We start from the raw sequence: 16731 nt of genomic DNA, 5'->3' as shown, positions 1-16731 counted from the left end.
GGGGACAGACTTTTTAGCAGGGCCTGTTGCGACAGGACAAGGGGGAATGGTTTTGAACTAAAAGAGGGTAGATTCAGACTAGATAGAAAGGAAGAAATTTTTTACAATGAGGTTTTTACAAACAGGTTGCCCAGCGAGGTGGTAGATGCCCCATCCCTGGAAACATTCAAGGTCAGGTTGGACGGGGCTCTGAGCCACCTAATCTAGCTGAAGATGTCCCTGCCCATGGCAGGGAGGTTGGACTAGATGACCTTTAAAGGTCCCTTCCAATCCAAACTATTCTACGATTCTATATAGTTGGGGTAACAATGCAATTTTTTATTAAAAGGTAGCTTACAATTTTCAAACATCGCAATAGTTTAAGACATATGAATAAAGTTTTAAATTAAGTCATTCCAAACCCAGATTCTATTGTGCCTTTACGTTTCACTCTGCAGACTTTAAAAATAATACTAGCTAGCCTTTAGCTGTTCTGTCTTAGTTTCTGTGTATTATTTATTTATTCTGTCAGCCAGTGGCAAGGTAAGAACTGTTTTGCTCCTTGAAGAGGACATTTCAAGCCAAACTTTATATAGAGCAACCTGATACGCTTTTAAGAAAGAATGCAAAGTAATTATAGTATGGGGAAATAGTTATTAACAGCTACATGGGCGTCCAGACAAGCATCATGGAGGGAAAGCAAGAAGTGGGATACAGAGTCATGTTGCTGAAATTATTGAACTTTCACAGAGACAGTATTATGCCCTCCCATGAAAATCCCAAAACCACCTCAACCTTTTTGTCTTACCTATATTCCACTGGCAGAATTTCAGCAGCAAGATTCTCATGGCTTTTAACACGAGATGCATCTGAAATTGCACGGGAAGTTTAATTTAACAAACTTAAAGAAATCACTAATATACATAAAAAAGCCTCTGAAGATAAAGCAATACCTGTTTGACTCAGGTGATCCTGCTGCATCTGTGAATACCGGAGCTCTTCATTTGTCTCTTTTAATGCATCACACTGTACTATCAGTCTCTAAGAAGATTTATTTGAGGTGGAATTAAGTCATACTGCACCAGTTTAAGACCAAATAACATTAATCATGAATAGTACTGACACACACACATTTTAAGACATATTTTATGTCATGTATGTGTATACACACACACACACACACACACACGAGGCGCTAAACTTAATTTTTATGTTAGCACTGCTTCTGGGAAGGTTTTCCTCAAGCAGAGCATTTGAAAGAGATTTATTAGGTGTTCAAATAAACTCTCATTCGAGAGACTTACCTCTTTTTCTTTGATTAAAGCTTCATGTTTTTCTTCAAGTCGCTTCATTTCAAATGATAGTTTATCAGCTCTTTTTGATTCTTCAGACAGTTTGTTATGAAGCTCCTGGACCTTTTCATAAAAAGACTATATTTAGCACATGAATGTTGCAAGACGCTACGTTTAAAAGCTATGTTAAAGCCTTCACTCCTACCCAGTTCAGCCAAAAAAAACAGCTGGTCCTCCAAGCTTGGGGGAGGGGAGATGGGGTGGGAGCCTGTGTGTCTGGGGTTTTTTTTGGTTTTGTTTTGTTTTGTTTTTTGTTTGGTTTTGGGTTTTGTTTTGTCTTTTGTTTGTTTTTTTTTTTTAAAATATTTAACTCCCGCATCTCTTAATTACTACTGAAATAAGTGAACTTGAAATAAAACTTCTACAGTTTAAAATAAATTTCCATGAAGAAAGGTAAGAATATTACATACAAGTGATCTCAGTAACAGCTGAACAACCTCTCCCAGGCCCACAAATTACCTCAGTTAAAGTAAAGAAGAAAAGCCTGCAAACCATGGACAACCAGTCAGTTGAGAAGGCAACTACAGTTAAGCTTGCTAGTTTAATAAGCAGGGAAAAACAGAAAATTAATGGCAGAGTGTGAAGGAGTTTTCACAAGTAAGAAATTCTAAGGGGACAACACAGGTTAAGCCCATGGGGTGTTAAAATAATTTTATTCAGGTATGTTTCAGTGAAAGAAATTGAACAGCTTAATTTAATTAAGACGACTATCTGAGGAAAAAGTAACATCTTAAGTTTAGAGGAAGCCTTACCTGTCTTTTGTAGGTTTCTAGTTGGGCACGTGCTGCATTGGCTTTCTTCAGTTCATCCTCCAAACTTACTGTATTGTGCATATACATCATGTTGGTTTCCTGCAGAGATTTGACTTGTCTGCGGAAGTCATTCAGATCCTGTAGCTTTTTACGATACACTTCAACAGTTGATTCCAGCTTACTTGCCTTGTCTGCAGTAGTCCTTAAAGTATAAACAGGAATTAGAAGAAAGAAAGAGTATGTTTCTTCAAAAGATTAAAAAAGTCAAATTGTGCTTTCATGCACATTCAAGCTATTTTCAAAGAGAGATGCAACGTGCTTAACAGCAGAGTTAAATCTTACCGCTTTATTTTTAAATGCATTATCAATGCAAGCTTGCATTATGTAAAGATTGTTTACAAAAATTGAAATCACCACAGGGTTTAAGTGGGAGTAAGACTGGCAGCTGTATGCCAGAAGTACAAGCATGGGTTAGTATGTCAAATATCTCTTGGGAATTCTGTGGGGTGCAATGTAAATGCACCACAACATCCTGTGCTAGATAGTCATCTCAAAGTACTGGTACCTGGTGAGGAAAAACATGCAGATGTTCTTATTGCGGGGTTATACATAGTTACAACGTAATTGCACTATGAAAATGATCATTAGCAGATATGACCAAGAATTACCAGCTGATCATTAACAAAAATCTACGAGGTAAAAAATATTTGGATCGTAAATACACAAATTAATTTTAATATCTGTGTTTAATATCTGCCATCTCATATTACTAGAAGCTAGTACAAGAAAATTATGGAAGAAAATCTAGTTAAGATTTGTTTCAGATGTTAAGAACCACTCTAAGTTAAACACCTGAAACCACTTTTTTTTCCATGCTTTATTCATACTATTTTATGAATAGCAGACCTGCTTTTGCAATATGATTTGCTTTGGATATTTCTTGGGTGGTCTGGTATTTAATTTAGTTTACTCAAGCTGGAATGTTACGTTAAATTCTCATCAAGGTTATTGTGTATTTCATCTTCATTTTGTTAATCATGTTGCTAACCTAAATCTAGCCTAGAATGCTGACACTAAAAGTTATGTCAAAGTTCTAGCTGTATATATGCTTTTCTTCATCAGAGAAGGCAGACTCTTGCGAACACAAATGTCCCCTTAATAAGAATGCACACCCCCCCCCAAAAAATTTCTTAATTCTTGCAGAACTTCAACCTTCCATCCCACATGAAGAAGAGTAATTTCTGTAGTCATTAATCCTGCTTCACAGGAAAATTCCATGTTGCTATTCTTACGCAAACAACAGAGGCTATGCCTGAAAGCTTGCACTCCATCTCTGCTTTGTCAAAGGGCCCTTTCCCTTTTATTTTAGATCTCATTCAGATAAGACCTATCTGCAGAAGTAACACCTCAGAAAAAATCCTGTTAAATACAAAGCCTTGGATTTAGTCATTAAATCCTGCTAATGTGTGTGCGGGGAGCTCTCTCTATTACATACCTAAGAATATCATTTTCATCTTTCAAGGCTCTAGATTCTTCTGCCAAAGAGGTTAGTTCATTGTTTCTATGCTGCAGTTCAATCAATTGTTTTTCTAGGTCTTCACAATGGACACGATAATCATCTTTTGCAGCTTCAAGCCTACCAGATCAAAAACAAAACTCTTAAGAACTCATCGTTATTACACATTTTTAATTTAGTGCTAGAACTACTAAAAATAAGTAAGACAAAGAAAACCCATTGATTTAAGTAGCTGAAAAAATGGTACTATAAGCATGGAACATTTTATTGTCTACCTGTTAGATCATAATGGATTGTATACTGCAAATATACCATATCAATACCAAGGGATCACATGAAAGGTGATTTTTTTTCCCCCATAGGGATCACAGGGAGAAGGACTAATACGTAAAAGAAATGAGTACAGTAAAGAGATATGGTGGGTTTTGGGGGGGGTTAGGGATTTTTTGTTTTGTTTTGTCTACACACAAATCGCTTCGGCACTCATTTTCTGCCTCCCATCGCCTTTTTTTGAAGTGTCAAATGGCTACAATTGTCAAATGGCAACTACAAAGTAATATTTTCTACAACAAATAACAGTTTCTTTTTCTTTTTAAAGGTAAGGACTGTCTTTAAAATATGTTTATACAGTACTACAAAGCTTTTATACCAAAAGAAATTGATATGGAAAATCCTGAAAGAGTACCAGAACTTCTCAGGATATATTTGACAGGACAAGCGAGGGATTTTTGAGAGAAATAATTTCATACCTGAAGTTTTCTTCTTGCAGTTGTTCCAGCTGCAACTGTGCATGAAAATACTTTTTTGCAACCACAGTATTTGGATCATCAAGAGAGTCGTCTAATTGCTCTAGCCTGTCATTCATAATCTCATTTTCTGACATCAAGCTGTTTTTTTCATCCTGGAGGGCAGCCACCTAGTGCAGATAAAACAGCATCAACATTGTAAGACCTGTCCAGCTGGAAAGAACTAAAGCAAGACAGCAGCATGTCACCAAATTAGTTTATGAAAAATGTTGAGCGTTTAGAAATTTTAGAATGTAATTTACATAGCATACTTGAGCATACAGATGCTTTAGTGTATGACAGTTATGAAGCACTAAAGAAAAAGTCCCTTTAAAAAAAGACAAGTTTTTGTAACTGAAACGATGGTAAAGGCAGACAATGTGATATGGAGAGAAACTAGTACTTTCATTAAAAAGTATACCATGGACGCCGTACAAAAAACTTTAAGTATTGGTGTAAAGGTACTCTCCATCTTGCTTGTACTTAACAATAAAAAGCAGGATGGCACTGGCTAGCACACTAACACAGTACTGCCGTGCGCTCAGCAGTGAATGGTTGCGCAAGAAGCGGTTTCAGGCGCCATAAGCTAGTAAGCACACACGCAAAAGAAAAAACCTAGACAGCTTCATATAGAGCATGCATTTTTTGCAACAATCAAACAAGTTTGATACTGGAAGTGTTCACAGCTAAGCAAATGAGAATACAACACTTTATTGAAACAGTAAGTATATTAACAGCCATAAAATGGGGAAGGATTAAGAGAGGATAGAACCTTTAAAGTTTTTCTAGTGAAAGCTGTTGTGTTAATTTTAACATCCTGTCAAACATAAGAGCATGTAGCACGTGTTAGTTAACTGGCATTTAAACAGGGACAATATGCTTTTTGGGTTATGTTTTCCTGAATCATAAAGAAAACCTACCTTTCTTATACTCTTGGAAAATATCAAGGAAGACTGAGACCTTACAAGTGAATTTATTAAGAATTAGTTTAAATGAGAAGCGTCAGTCAATATTATGGCTTCAAATAAATAAAATAAAAACAAACATATAATGGTGACATTATTAGATTAAACATCAGATATAACCTAGAGTATGCAATATTAAGAAACAGTTTGTTTGTGATCATAATTTAAAAGTCTACCGGTCAAACAGATGTAAGAAACAAAACAGTTATCTACCACCTCATTAGGTGCTGGCTTTCTAGGTTCACTCCTTTTTACATACCAGATGTCACTTTACTATATACACGCATACACAAACACCTGTGAGTAGAGAGCATATCTGACCCTTGCTCAGCATAATACTTCCTGTTCAAGGTTCAGCCACTCCTTAAACATGCACAACATTCACACTTTCAGAATAATGTCTGAGATTTAAAACAAACAAACAAAAAATTTCACACAACTCGGAGCAAGTTTTTAATCTTTTCTCAGTTCCTTTCTGATAGCTTTCTCTTCTTCTTTTCTATTATTTCAACATAACAGAAGTGGTGTCAAAGCCAACCCAAATTATGAAGAGATATTTTAAAAACACATCCCAGTATTAAAGAGCAATAGTGTCATTAACTCATCTGTTTATACTCGGCAGTACCTTTCCCTCGAACACCTTTCATGGCTTCACCTGGTCCATGCTATGTTAGGAGCAACTGGCTTTGTGTAACCTATCATTAATTAATAGAGAAATCTTGAAAGAGAAGTTTGTGGGAGACAGGACAAAGCCTGGGACTTCCCTAGTGAGACAAACTAGGTCTCCTAATGGAAGCAGAAACGTCAAGTAAATTGTTACCTCAGCACCTCAAGAAGCAAGAGCTTTTCAACAGTGAACATACTTTCTGAAGTTTAACAACTATAGTCTGTGAGTTCAACTGTCAAATCAATCCTCTTGCCCATTTAAAAGAAATCATCTTCCCCTGCAGATTCTGCTCACAAGCATTTTTAGATCTCTGCTTTCACTAGGAAGCCTTACTACTGCCTCAAGAAAAAAGGAAGTGAAATATCAATTCAATTCTAACAGCAGCTTCCTGGGCATGGCAATTAGCTATGAGCCACTTTTATATAAAAGTATTCTACTTTTTCAGTCATCATTATTTGTAAGAAATGTAAAACTGGCCTCTGGTTTTGTGTTTTCTTTTTTTCCCCAGAGGCTAATACAGCCAGTATAGCTTTCTGGCTCCTATAAGAAGATGCCACCCAAAAGTTCTCTCTGTACAGAATCAAATCCGAGATGAACTGCCTTACCAGATAAACCTCTTTCTATTCTCAGATTATAGTGCCATAAAAGAGGAATCAGATTTAGGGCTAACACATTGATTTTTTTTTTCTTTTTTCTTTAAAAGTTGATTGAAATGCAAGTTCCTGTTTATTGTTATGAATTCCTCTCTCCTTTTTCTAAAGAGTGACTTGATTAACTTCTATATCCGTTAAAAACAAGAAGTAGGCCTATTATCAGTGTGGTTTGGAAGGACCTATTAGTTTCCACAATTTTTATTTTCTGAAACATCCCCCATGTTGCAACTGTGTACAAGAAAAATTTAGTAAGTTTTAGATAAATTTCAAATTTTAATTTTTCATCAACTCCTATTGAAAACAGCATCATTTTCCTATGATTAAATCTAATGACTGATAATTACATGAACTGGATTTTTTGGACACAGTTCAAAAGACTAGAGGAAACAGTGACTAAAAATGAAATGGGCATGATAACATTATCCTGATGGCTATCTGCTACTAAGGGTAAACATAAAGCTAGCAGACCAAACAACCTTTAACAGTTCGCACAGGACCTCAGCTTACACTTCCATCAGAAACTATTTCTAGTAGTTGCATTTTGGAATACAGAATGATTGCTTTTCCCCCACAACAGCTAAGAATTCTCACAGAAACTTAAATAAATGCAAAATTAACTTTGCCCTTCAGAATTTCTGCATCTTAATAGCAGCACCACTATATATTAAAGAAATAAGCAACATGCTGTTTCTTACCTGTAAATCTAGCTCTTGACATCTTTGCGCCAACTCTTCTTTTTCTGCTAGTGCTTCCTGAAGATCTTCCAAAGCTTTTTTAAGCTTTTAAAAAAATAAGAGAGACAATCATTCTGGCCCGTATCCAAAGTACTCAACAGTTCTAGCTTCCAAAGGGTCTCAATTGCTTATATCAATTGTTTAAGAAGGATGTTAGGTACACACTGACACGGAAACCTATATATACACTGTTAGATCAAGATCTCTGTTCATTTCACCTGCACTTAAATGACCATCACATGTAGTAAGTAAATTACTGAAACTCAGAGTAACATCCACATTCAATACAACAACTTAGGCTAAAAGCATAACAAAACCAAACACAGGAGCATTCGTATTGTCACAATTTCAAAATCTCTGCCTGTTAAATCAAATGCCCTTCATCTCAGAATAGAAATAGTAATGCTCCTTTATGGGCAGGTACTTTTAAAGACAACTTCATTTTATGTGCAACACCTTGTAGTGTTCAGGTTATCAAGAATTTTCATGACCCCTTAAAAATAATCTGAAGTGTTTAGCCTGATATGGCTGAGCTTTGATGTACCCCTAGCTCTTCCCACAATGTAGGTTTGCACTAGCCAGTTTTACCCCATCCAGGAAGATGACATAGCAGTCACTGCTTTTTTTTTTTTTTTTTAAAGAAGTTATAAAATAGCACATAACTTTTCACTTAATTAGCGCTGAAAAATAGCATTATTTTATTGTATATTCTCTGCCTACATCAGTTTGTTGCTCTGTCCTTCGCGAACCAGTATGGTTGAATCAGATCAGCTCTGAGTTGAAAACAGACCAAGCAGTTTGTGCAGATAGAAGACAAAAGAGTGCAATTTATTGTTGACTTTTTTTTTTTTAACTTTTAGAATTGGAGAGGAAGAGCAGCCGTCCTCTTCATTTAAGGGATGACAAGATACCAACTTATCGTTCAGGCTTGAACTACAAGAGCAACAAATATTAGGCAGTTACCTGCTGTTCCATTTCACTTGATGCATCAGTTGTGGAAGGACCTGTTATCTCCTTGCTCATGAGCTACAGAAAGAGGCCACAGGAAAAGAAGGTTAAATTAGAGGCTTAATATCTGTAAATTCACTGTCTACTGAGTACCAATTGTATTTTCCACCATGTCCTTGCATCCCTTCAATATATCGAAACAGATTAATAGTAATAATTAAAAAAACCACCTCAGGGGTGGCAAAGGTTTTAAACAAATCTAGAATAAGATGACTTTTTTTTACCTCCTCTCTCCCCAAATTAACCAAGTCAGCAGTAACATCTTATTGGATGAATCTGTGATCTGCTGAAGTTATTGCTACCCCCTAGTCAAGTTAAAATGGAGTGAACCAGAGGACAGGATTTCACTCAATTAATTTAATAGTTATCACACTTCTTTGTGTCACGTTAATTGCCATTAAGCAAACAATGCGAACATTAACATAGCTCTCACTGATCTCCAGTACAAAGATGTACACAGTATGTTTGTCAACAATTAAAGGGCTTTACTTCTTACTTAGGAATTACAATATTATTTCTGGACCTTCTTCAAAAAGGAAGTTTGATTAGTCAGAATACAACAAACAATAGGTTTATGGATTTATTTCTCCCAACAGGACACTTACGGCTTTAAATAGTCAATATAGTCAATATATGACTTTTTATATAGTCAATTTAAATCTAAGTTTTAAAGCCTGCTACCAACTCCACTGTTACCTTGATGAGGGTGCAATTACACATTACATTTTCTTCAAAGTCAGCATTTAGTTTTTGCCTCCCTCCACACTCTGCTTCATAGTCCTGAAGCTCACAGATGTGAGTGACTGTATAGCTACACTGTGAGCTGGATCACTAAGATGATCCAACTAAGAACAAATTAAGATAGCAGGGGGAGCACACCATGACAAGAATAGAAGAGATGCAGCTGAGAGTTTGTAAATCAGATGCTGGAATGGTCTGTCAGAACAGCGCAGCCTCACAAACAGTTACGATCAGCTTAACTTTGGGTCCAAGACTACAGCACTGGGACAGAAATTTCAGAACCTGACTCCAGTATAATTGGCAGTTGGCAACGATATACATTTCTTGTGTGAAACAGGAAATCTTAAGCATTTATTGTCTCCACAAGTTGTATGTTTGGGCATACAAGACTAAAATCAAAACCCCTTGCTTGGGGCCTGGGGCCTCGTAGTCCTGATCCTCCCAGATAATTTAGGGAAGTACTTACACTCCTCCCTTTACCTTTGCTTGGATGAAAGAATTCACAAAGATTAACAAACGGATATTTGGACTTCTGAACTGACCAGCATTAGGCTATGAATTATTACTTACCTCTTGAATGGCAGTCATGACAACATGCTGAACAGACTCTTCAAGGGTCATGATATTCTGTATGTGTTCTGTGAAAAAGAATGTGACTCACGACAATGTTCATCTTAATGGCTTGAGTAACACGACATACCGTTTGCAGAAAGATCCAGAAGTAACTATTCTCTATACAGCTCTTTCAAAACAGGTAGCGCTCTTTTTATACAGAGCACTACAGTTAACCAACATTGTTATCCAGTAATACAGTAGATAAGCATATGAGATTATAATCTCTTAAGTGAACGAATTTATACTATGCATAATAGAGCAAGGAGATTTTAAGACATCTGTATTTCCATGGTTCTTTTTTCATACATACATCTATGTACGTATATACATAAGCTTTTACAAAGATTCAACAAGCTTGCAACGGAGTTAATAAATAAAACTTAATGAAAAAAAGTAATTGCTAGCACCTTCATTCCCAATGCAGCCTGACGGCTTACTTCCCAAACACTCTCTCTGAGTGTCCTGGCTGTTACTGGCTTGGATGGGCGTCCTCTTCACTGGGTAAAAAACTGGCTGGATGGCCGAGCCCAAAGAGTTGTGGGGAACGGAGTTAAATCCAGTTGGCAGCTGGTCACGAGCGGTGTTCCCCAGGGCTCAGTTTTGGGGCCAGTTCTGTTTAGTATCTTTATCAATGGTCTGGATGAGGGGATCGAGTGCACCCTCAGTCAGTCTGCAGAAGACAGCAAGTTGGGCGGGACTGTTGATCTGCTTGAGGGTAGGAAGACTCTTCAGAGGGACCTGGACAGGCTGCATCGATGGGCTGAGGCCAACTGTATGAGGGTTAATAAGGCGAAGTGCCAGGTCCTGCACTTGGGTCACAACAACCCCATGTAATGCTACAGGCTTGGGGAAGAGTGCCTGGAAAGCTGCCTGGCAGAAAAGGACCTTAGACAACAGCTGGCTGAACATGAGCCGGCAGTGTGCCCAGGTGGCCAAGAAGGCCAATGGCATCCTGGCCTGTATCAGAAATAGCGTGGCCAGCAGGAGTAGGGAAGTGATTTTCCCCCTGTACTCGGCCCTGGTGAGGCTGCACCTCAAATACTGTGTTCAGTTGGTGCTAGTGGTGGACTTGGCAGTGTTAGGTTTATGGCTGGACTCGATCTTAAAGGTATTTTCCAACCTAAATGATTCTATTCTATTCTTTGATGCAGTCATTTCAGACTACCTAGGAATCGCACCTATTCTATTAACAGAATCATGCTAAGGATTCCTTAGCCATCAGAGCATTGAGCATTAGCTCTGGTAAAGGAAAACTCAACTAATTCAGTCTTGAGCCTCTGCAGATAAACAAAAGGCAGTTTCTAATACGAGTTTTTGATTTAATTTGCTTGATTTGCATTTGAATAGCAAGTTTTAGGTCTTGGTACATATTTTAACAAGTATGAATAACCCACACACACTTCAGACTATTTTTTTAAACCTACCCTGAGCAAAGTTTTATTCACAAAAAAGTTCCCCATAGGTTTTCTGCTTTAAGTGAACTCCAGTTTCAGGATAGGCATGCAACACATTAACAACAGAGACTTTTTGATATATAAGAAAAGTTTCTACATCTCTTCCACCTTAACAGTCACCTGCGGCAGTCTGCTGTTTGTTGAACAGATTAAGGTAGTGCGTACCTTGTTTCCTTTCACAGTTGACTGCACAACCTAAAATAAGCTGCAGAAGCCTGCCCAGTTCGGTGGGATCCGAGTTCTCAGATATCTGGTTTAAGTCCGGAATAAGCTCTTCTGAAATTTGCTGACCCAAGAACTGAAAAGAAGAAGAAAAAAAAAAAAAAAAAAAAGAGAGAAAGTGGACTCCCACTTTTGTACAACATGAAAATCTGGTATCGTGCAAGAAATATGGACTCAGTAAGGCATCCAGAGAAAATGGTCTATTAATAAGTTTGTTACTGTAAAACTTATGGAAGGGAAAGATTTTAAACACTGAACGTGGAGATACACTAAAAATATCGGCTTATGAGTGAGTATATAGATAGCAGTATCAGATTAGGAAATGTGAAGAGGCCTAGCTAAAGCAGATGTTCTTAACTCATTTGTTAGAGGGCTTCATATGTGAAACCCAGATGTCGCACACTGTGCCTCTCTTGAGCCTGCAAAGACCTTTCCAAATGTCTGCCTCCATCCCTCACTGTAGATGTGTGTTTGGGGGAAGGTGTACTCAATCCACTGCTAGCCAATGACCTTTACCATACTTGGCACCTCAGATTTTTCTCTGAATAGGTCTAAATTTAATCTAAAGTAGACAGCATTAAAAAATATATGCAAAACACCTAGCAATTACTTAGCGCAATGAAGTTATGCACTTTAGTAAGAGTTCTATAAAATTGTTCTGGCAAAACGACAAGTTTTGAAAGTTTATTAACTGGGGGTTTAGTTAACTGACCACTTATACAAGAAAAAGTGACAGCGGTAAGTTAAAAGTTCTTGGGTTAGACCTCAAATATAAGAGAATAAATTAATTCTACCAACAAAATAAAAAAAATTTAAAAAAAAAAAAAAAAGACTTAAAAATGCTTCCAAATTCAGTTGCTCCCTAATCCTTCAAAGGGCTCCTTATAAGCCTAAATAAGTTCTACTTCTGGGCTTGTCAGAGCGCCTCAGTCCTAGCAATACAAAAGGGCTTGGCATTCGATATCACAGCTAAGTCCGGCAAGACCAGGAAGCCGTGAGATGATCTGGCAAATTTTTCTGTACCATACCCGGTACGTAACTGTAATCAAGCTCCATAAAAGTTCAGCACTTTTTTTTTTTTTAAACTCAAAATACAGCACCCTTTTATGGCTACCATACTCATCCTGCATGAGAGAGAACAAACTATCATCCTTACTATGTTCAGGAGGATTCGTAACTCATCTCTCAGCTTCCAAGTGAGTATCACAAAACCTAGACTAGGTTTGCCAAATCTGTTCTGTTGCGTAGAGAAGGATTAAAACTTCACTAGACAAGAGCAAATACGAATGCACACACAAAAGTCAACAGGATTCTGCAGCTCAGTCCTTAAGATGTTCACCTCGGCAATGACAGAGACATGGTTTCCAGATTATACTCCAAGAGTCTTATATAAAATTAATTTGAGCAGGTGTATTTTTTAGATTCACTCAGACCTTCCACTTAACCAGATAATTATCATATACTTTCTGCCAAAAAAGTCCTTAAAATAAATTAGTTTCCCAAGGAAAAAAAAAAGCTAGGTGAAGGAGGACAACAATCATCATGTTTAATTATCAGAACAATAAAAAAATTGCTGCTTTTTCCATACCTCATGATAGTAGTCCATAATTCCTTGCAGTATCTTCTTCAGATTACTGGACTAATTGTCGTACATGAAAGACAAGGTTACAGGCTTTTATTAAAATTCTTAATTTTGCTGAAATTAAATAGTAATTTACAATAAAATGTTTATATAGCAGATCTACGAGAGGACCCTATATTGACAGGGGAAGAAAAGTATCGCAACAGAAAATCCCCATGCAACAATGCTGGAAGGCACTTAAACTATCAACAGACAGTTCAAGTTCATTTAAAATAACCTAAAAAAGTCTGAGCTTAATTCTGTGGTTTTTTGACTGCTAGATACTCTCAGGACAGACACGATACCCAACCCCACAAATTTTAACTAACTTCAGTTTTGAATACCTTTATTCTCCAGTTGTCGCCAACATCATCTTTAATGCGATTTAGCCAAGATGCATCAAACCAAGCAACATCTCTGAAACAAAATTAAATTATTAAACATCAATAAGCACACACTTAAATAACTAAGATACCAGATTCCCAGCATTAAATCATCAGATGTTTGACTACAGTGTCTAATAAGGCATTAATTCCTGAAGACTGCAAGTTATACCTATGTCACAGGAAATTTCCATCCTGCTGGCGGAATTAAGACACCACCGTCAAGGGCGGGAAGAATTTTTGTAAATGTTTGAGCTAGCTACAGCTAGGAACACAAGGATGTGAAGGCCTTTGTCATGCTGAATTTTTATACCTGACGAAGTGATCATAATGATGTAAAGAAACATCCTCTTTTGACTAGTGCTGACGTTACATTTGGTACCTACTCCTGTACATTTGGATTTTCCAACATTAGCTACAATTCGTCAAAGGCACTTACCAAGAAAAAAAAACATTTTAAACTACTGGCATTTCATGTTTTTTTTATGTCTTTGGTTCCCCTGGGCAGCATAATTCCCACTTTGCCAGCATAAATAAGGATGAGTTGCTGAGGGAGTTGTTTACACACACTGAGCTGCCAAGCGGTACAATCACAGCATATCTAACAATATCTTAACTTTTATACCATACTGTCTATTTACTGGTCTCAAAGCATCTAATAAAAGACAATTATTATCCCCACTTGCATATCAACCAACTTGGATGTAAAGAGGTTTGCCCAAAGCCTGTGGCAGCCTAGTACCACAAACGCATGGAAGTGACCCTCAGTGAATACTCACTAAGCAATCCTAAAACAATTTTTGCCATGCCCCAGGAAAAGGGTGAGCTCTGTCTTTACACAGCACATTTAAAACCTTTTCAAGCAGACGGGGGGCTTTCTGGGTTTGGGTTTTTTTGGGTTTGTTTCGGTTTGGGGTTTTTTTGGGGGGAAGGTGGGTGGTGGTGGTGTTCGCTTTAAGTAATATCTTAGTAATCAAAAATATGGTTTGAGCAGGAGATGGTACTTCAGACTTCTCCTTTATTATCTGAGCCAACAACAACAATAAAACTGCAGTGATGACTTGTAGCATGATACTCTTTCAATAAAACCTCTGAAGTAACTGCAAATTTCAAAACTAGTGTCACTCAACCCAGTACTATTTGTCATCACACCAATAAAATAGGAATTATTTTGCTTTTGATTAGCCCACTATTATTTTTTAATAATAAAATTGCCATTGAAGTTTCACGATTCCTTTTTCCACACAAATAGTAAGTTATAACTTAAATCCTAGAACTTAACTCTAAATCAGTTGAGCAATCCCAAGAGAAAGAGAGCACAAAGACTTGCCTTCTGAACTTTTAGTTCCCCATTCCAAAGAGGAACATATTGCCTGAAGCACAGATATTCATGGAAATAGTGCTGATGGGAAAAGTTAAAAAGATCATATCATTCTTGCCCAGTTACTCTTAAGTACGAATTTAATTCTGCAGTATTAGAATATCTCCTCATCACCTTCTCTATTCTATCACATTATTATTCAACTATTGTATCATCCCCAAAACAAAAATATAAAGGTGTATTTTATCTTCTGCTACAAACTGTCTACTCTACATTTCTGTCTACTCTAACCATACAAAAAACCTTTGGGTGAAAGAAAGCAACTATGCATGTCAAACAAAAACCTCAAGAAATTAAATATCTCTTCTTCAAACTTAAGTATCAACTTACATTTGGTGAAGTACCTGCGCCATGGCAACCCCATTACTCAAGTCCTGAACATCTCTGCAAGGTGCAGCAGTATGGAACGTCTGCAACTAAAAGAGGGAAAAACATCGTGTTTCTCGCTTTGTAGACAGGTATAGGAAATTAGTTACCATCTTCCTTTTCTTCTTTAAGGCATAAGCATTTAGCAAGATGTCTTTCTACTGGAGGCAGCTGAAATCCTTTTTGAACTATGTAGTTTTCAAGCCAAGCCAATTATCTCAATACTTGTGACTGTTGATTATTACAAGTAGCTTAGCAAGTTAGTATTACTATGCTTTGCTTTTTCATGCTAGTCCTTCTATTGTAAATCAGATTATGGAATACTAACTTGGGAAACATATTTATGCATCCCTCAAATTATGTTGGAGTGCTTAGTTCTAGACACATAACTACCTAAACGAAAAATGGCATCAGAAGAACATGGAGGGGGGGGGGGGGGAAATCCAGTCTTTACTACAAGCATTTAGTAATAGAAGTCATGACACCAACAGAGACCCCTGAAATTATTTGGGGGTTAAGAATGGAAGGGCGAAAATTATGCAAAAACAGTTGTCTGAGAGCTACTGCACACTTTAAGGATATAAAGATAGCTGAAAAAGACTGAACCATTTCAAGTCCTGTGAGCTGGCAACGTATTTCCTTGCAATTCAGGAACTCCAAAATTAAAGATGTTCCTATTTAAACATGCAACTTCAAAATACTACTATAAACCTAAGATACTTTAACCTGAAGTTATACATCTTCTCTTCGTAATCATATTTTATTCCTATATTATTCCTGGTATTTATATTTTTTACATATACATATTTCCTGTTATTTTCCAAGCATGACACTACCTAGTGTTTAAACACAGGGCTGGATGCAATTTTACCCCGTCTACATATTTCTGTCTAAAGATTAAGCAACAAAGCCCCAGTTTTCACTCTTCTCTATTACAAAACCAGATTATAGATGGAAGCATTCTATAATAAGTTGCCCGATCTATTCTATATGAATTGTTATATGCAATCTTTGTATTCTAATTGGTGCTTCCAGTTCCTTTGTAGTAGGACTATTAAAGTCCCTTCACAGTAGGGCTATACAAACGAGATGCAATTCCCATCCTAAAGAATAAAATATAATAGCTCAAGTGTTTTGCAGCTAGCTTCTCCAAAAGCAACTCAAATGACATGAATACCATCAACATGCCTACATCCTTCCAGAGCACTACAATAAACACCCAGCAGACGGCTCTATACATAAGAACCCCATCACCAATCTGACGTATAATACTAGCTTATTACACATCCACAGGCAGCTCTTCTGGTGCCCTGCTAATTTCTGCCTGTAATTCTGACTGCTTCATATATAAAGCCATAAAATACGGAGGTATCCAGATACTCAGATCACTCCACAGACTGTAAAAAATGACTGCAAACTCTGCAAAATACTCCATCAGGCTCCAGGAACTTGTGTCTTGGAGAACCCCTGGAGCACAGACAGTACGTTTCTATTTAACATAGAATCAGAGAATCATAAAATCATTAAGGTTGGAAAA

The 16731-nt window shown here is 37.1% G+C and overlaps 1 protein-coding gene across 1 annotated transcript in view; it reads right to left on the bottom strand.

Moving 5' to 3' along the window:
• The window catches only part of HOOK1 (hook microtubule-tethering protein 1), a 23378-nt gene extending 6897 nt beyond the window's left edge, over positions 1-16481 (bottom strand). Inside the window, exons 1-14 of the mRNA XM_009578785.1 lie at positions 16458-16481; positions 15159-15244; positions 13409-13481; positions 13032-13082; positions 11387-11519; positions 9723-9790; positions 8367-8429; positions 7365-7448; positions 4349-4515; positions 3579-3719; positions 2084-2285; positions 1284-1394; positions 933-1020; positions 788-848 (exon numbers count right to left, since the gene is read on the bottom strand). Of these exons, the coding sequence (XP_009577080.1) occupies positions 788-848; positions 933-1020; positions 1284-1394; positions 2084-2285; positions 3579-3719; positions 4349-4515; positions 7365-7448; positions 8367-8429; positions 9723-9790; positions 11387-11519; positions 13032-13082; positions 13409-13481; positions 15159-15244; positions 16458-16481 (1352 nt within the window). The remainder of the gene's footprint in view (positions 1-787; positions 849-932; positions 1021-1283; positions 1395-2083; positions 2286-3578; positions 3720-4348; positions 4516-7364; positions 7449-8366; positions 8430-9722; positions 9791-11386; positions 11520-13031; positions 13083-13408; positions 13482-15158; positions 15245-16457) is intronic.
• Positions 16482-16731: the final 250 nt, after the last annotated feature.

Source organism: Fulmarus glacialis, unplaced genomic scaffold, assembly GCF_000690835.1.
Source record: "Fulmarus glacialis isolate BGI_N327 unplaced genomic scaffold, ASM69083v1 scaffold10225, whole genome shotgun sequence".
NCBI classification, from domain to species: Eukaryota; Metazoa; Chordata; class Aves; order Procellariiformes; family Procellariidae; genus Fulmarus; species Fulmarus glacialis.
The sequence above is the reverse complement of the archived record's forward strand: the minus strand, read 5'-3'. Positions and strand labels throughout refer to the sequence as shown.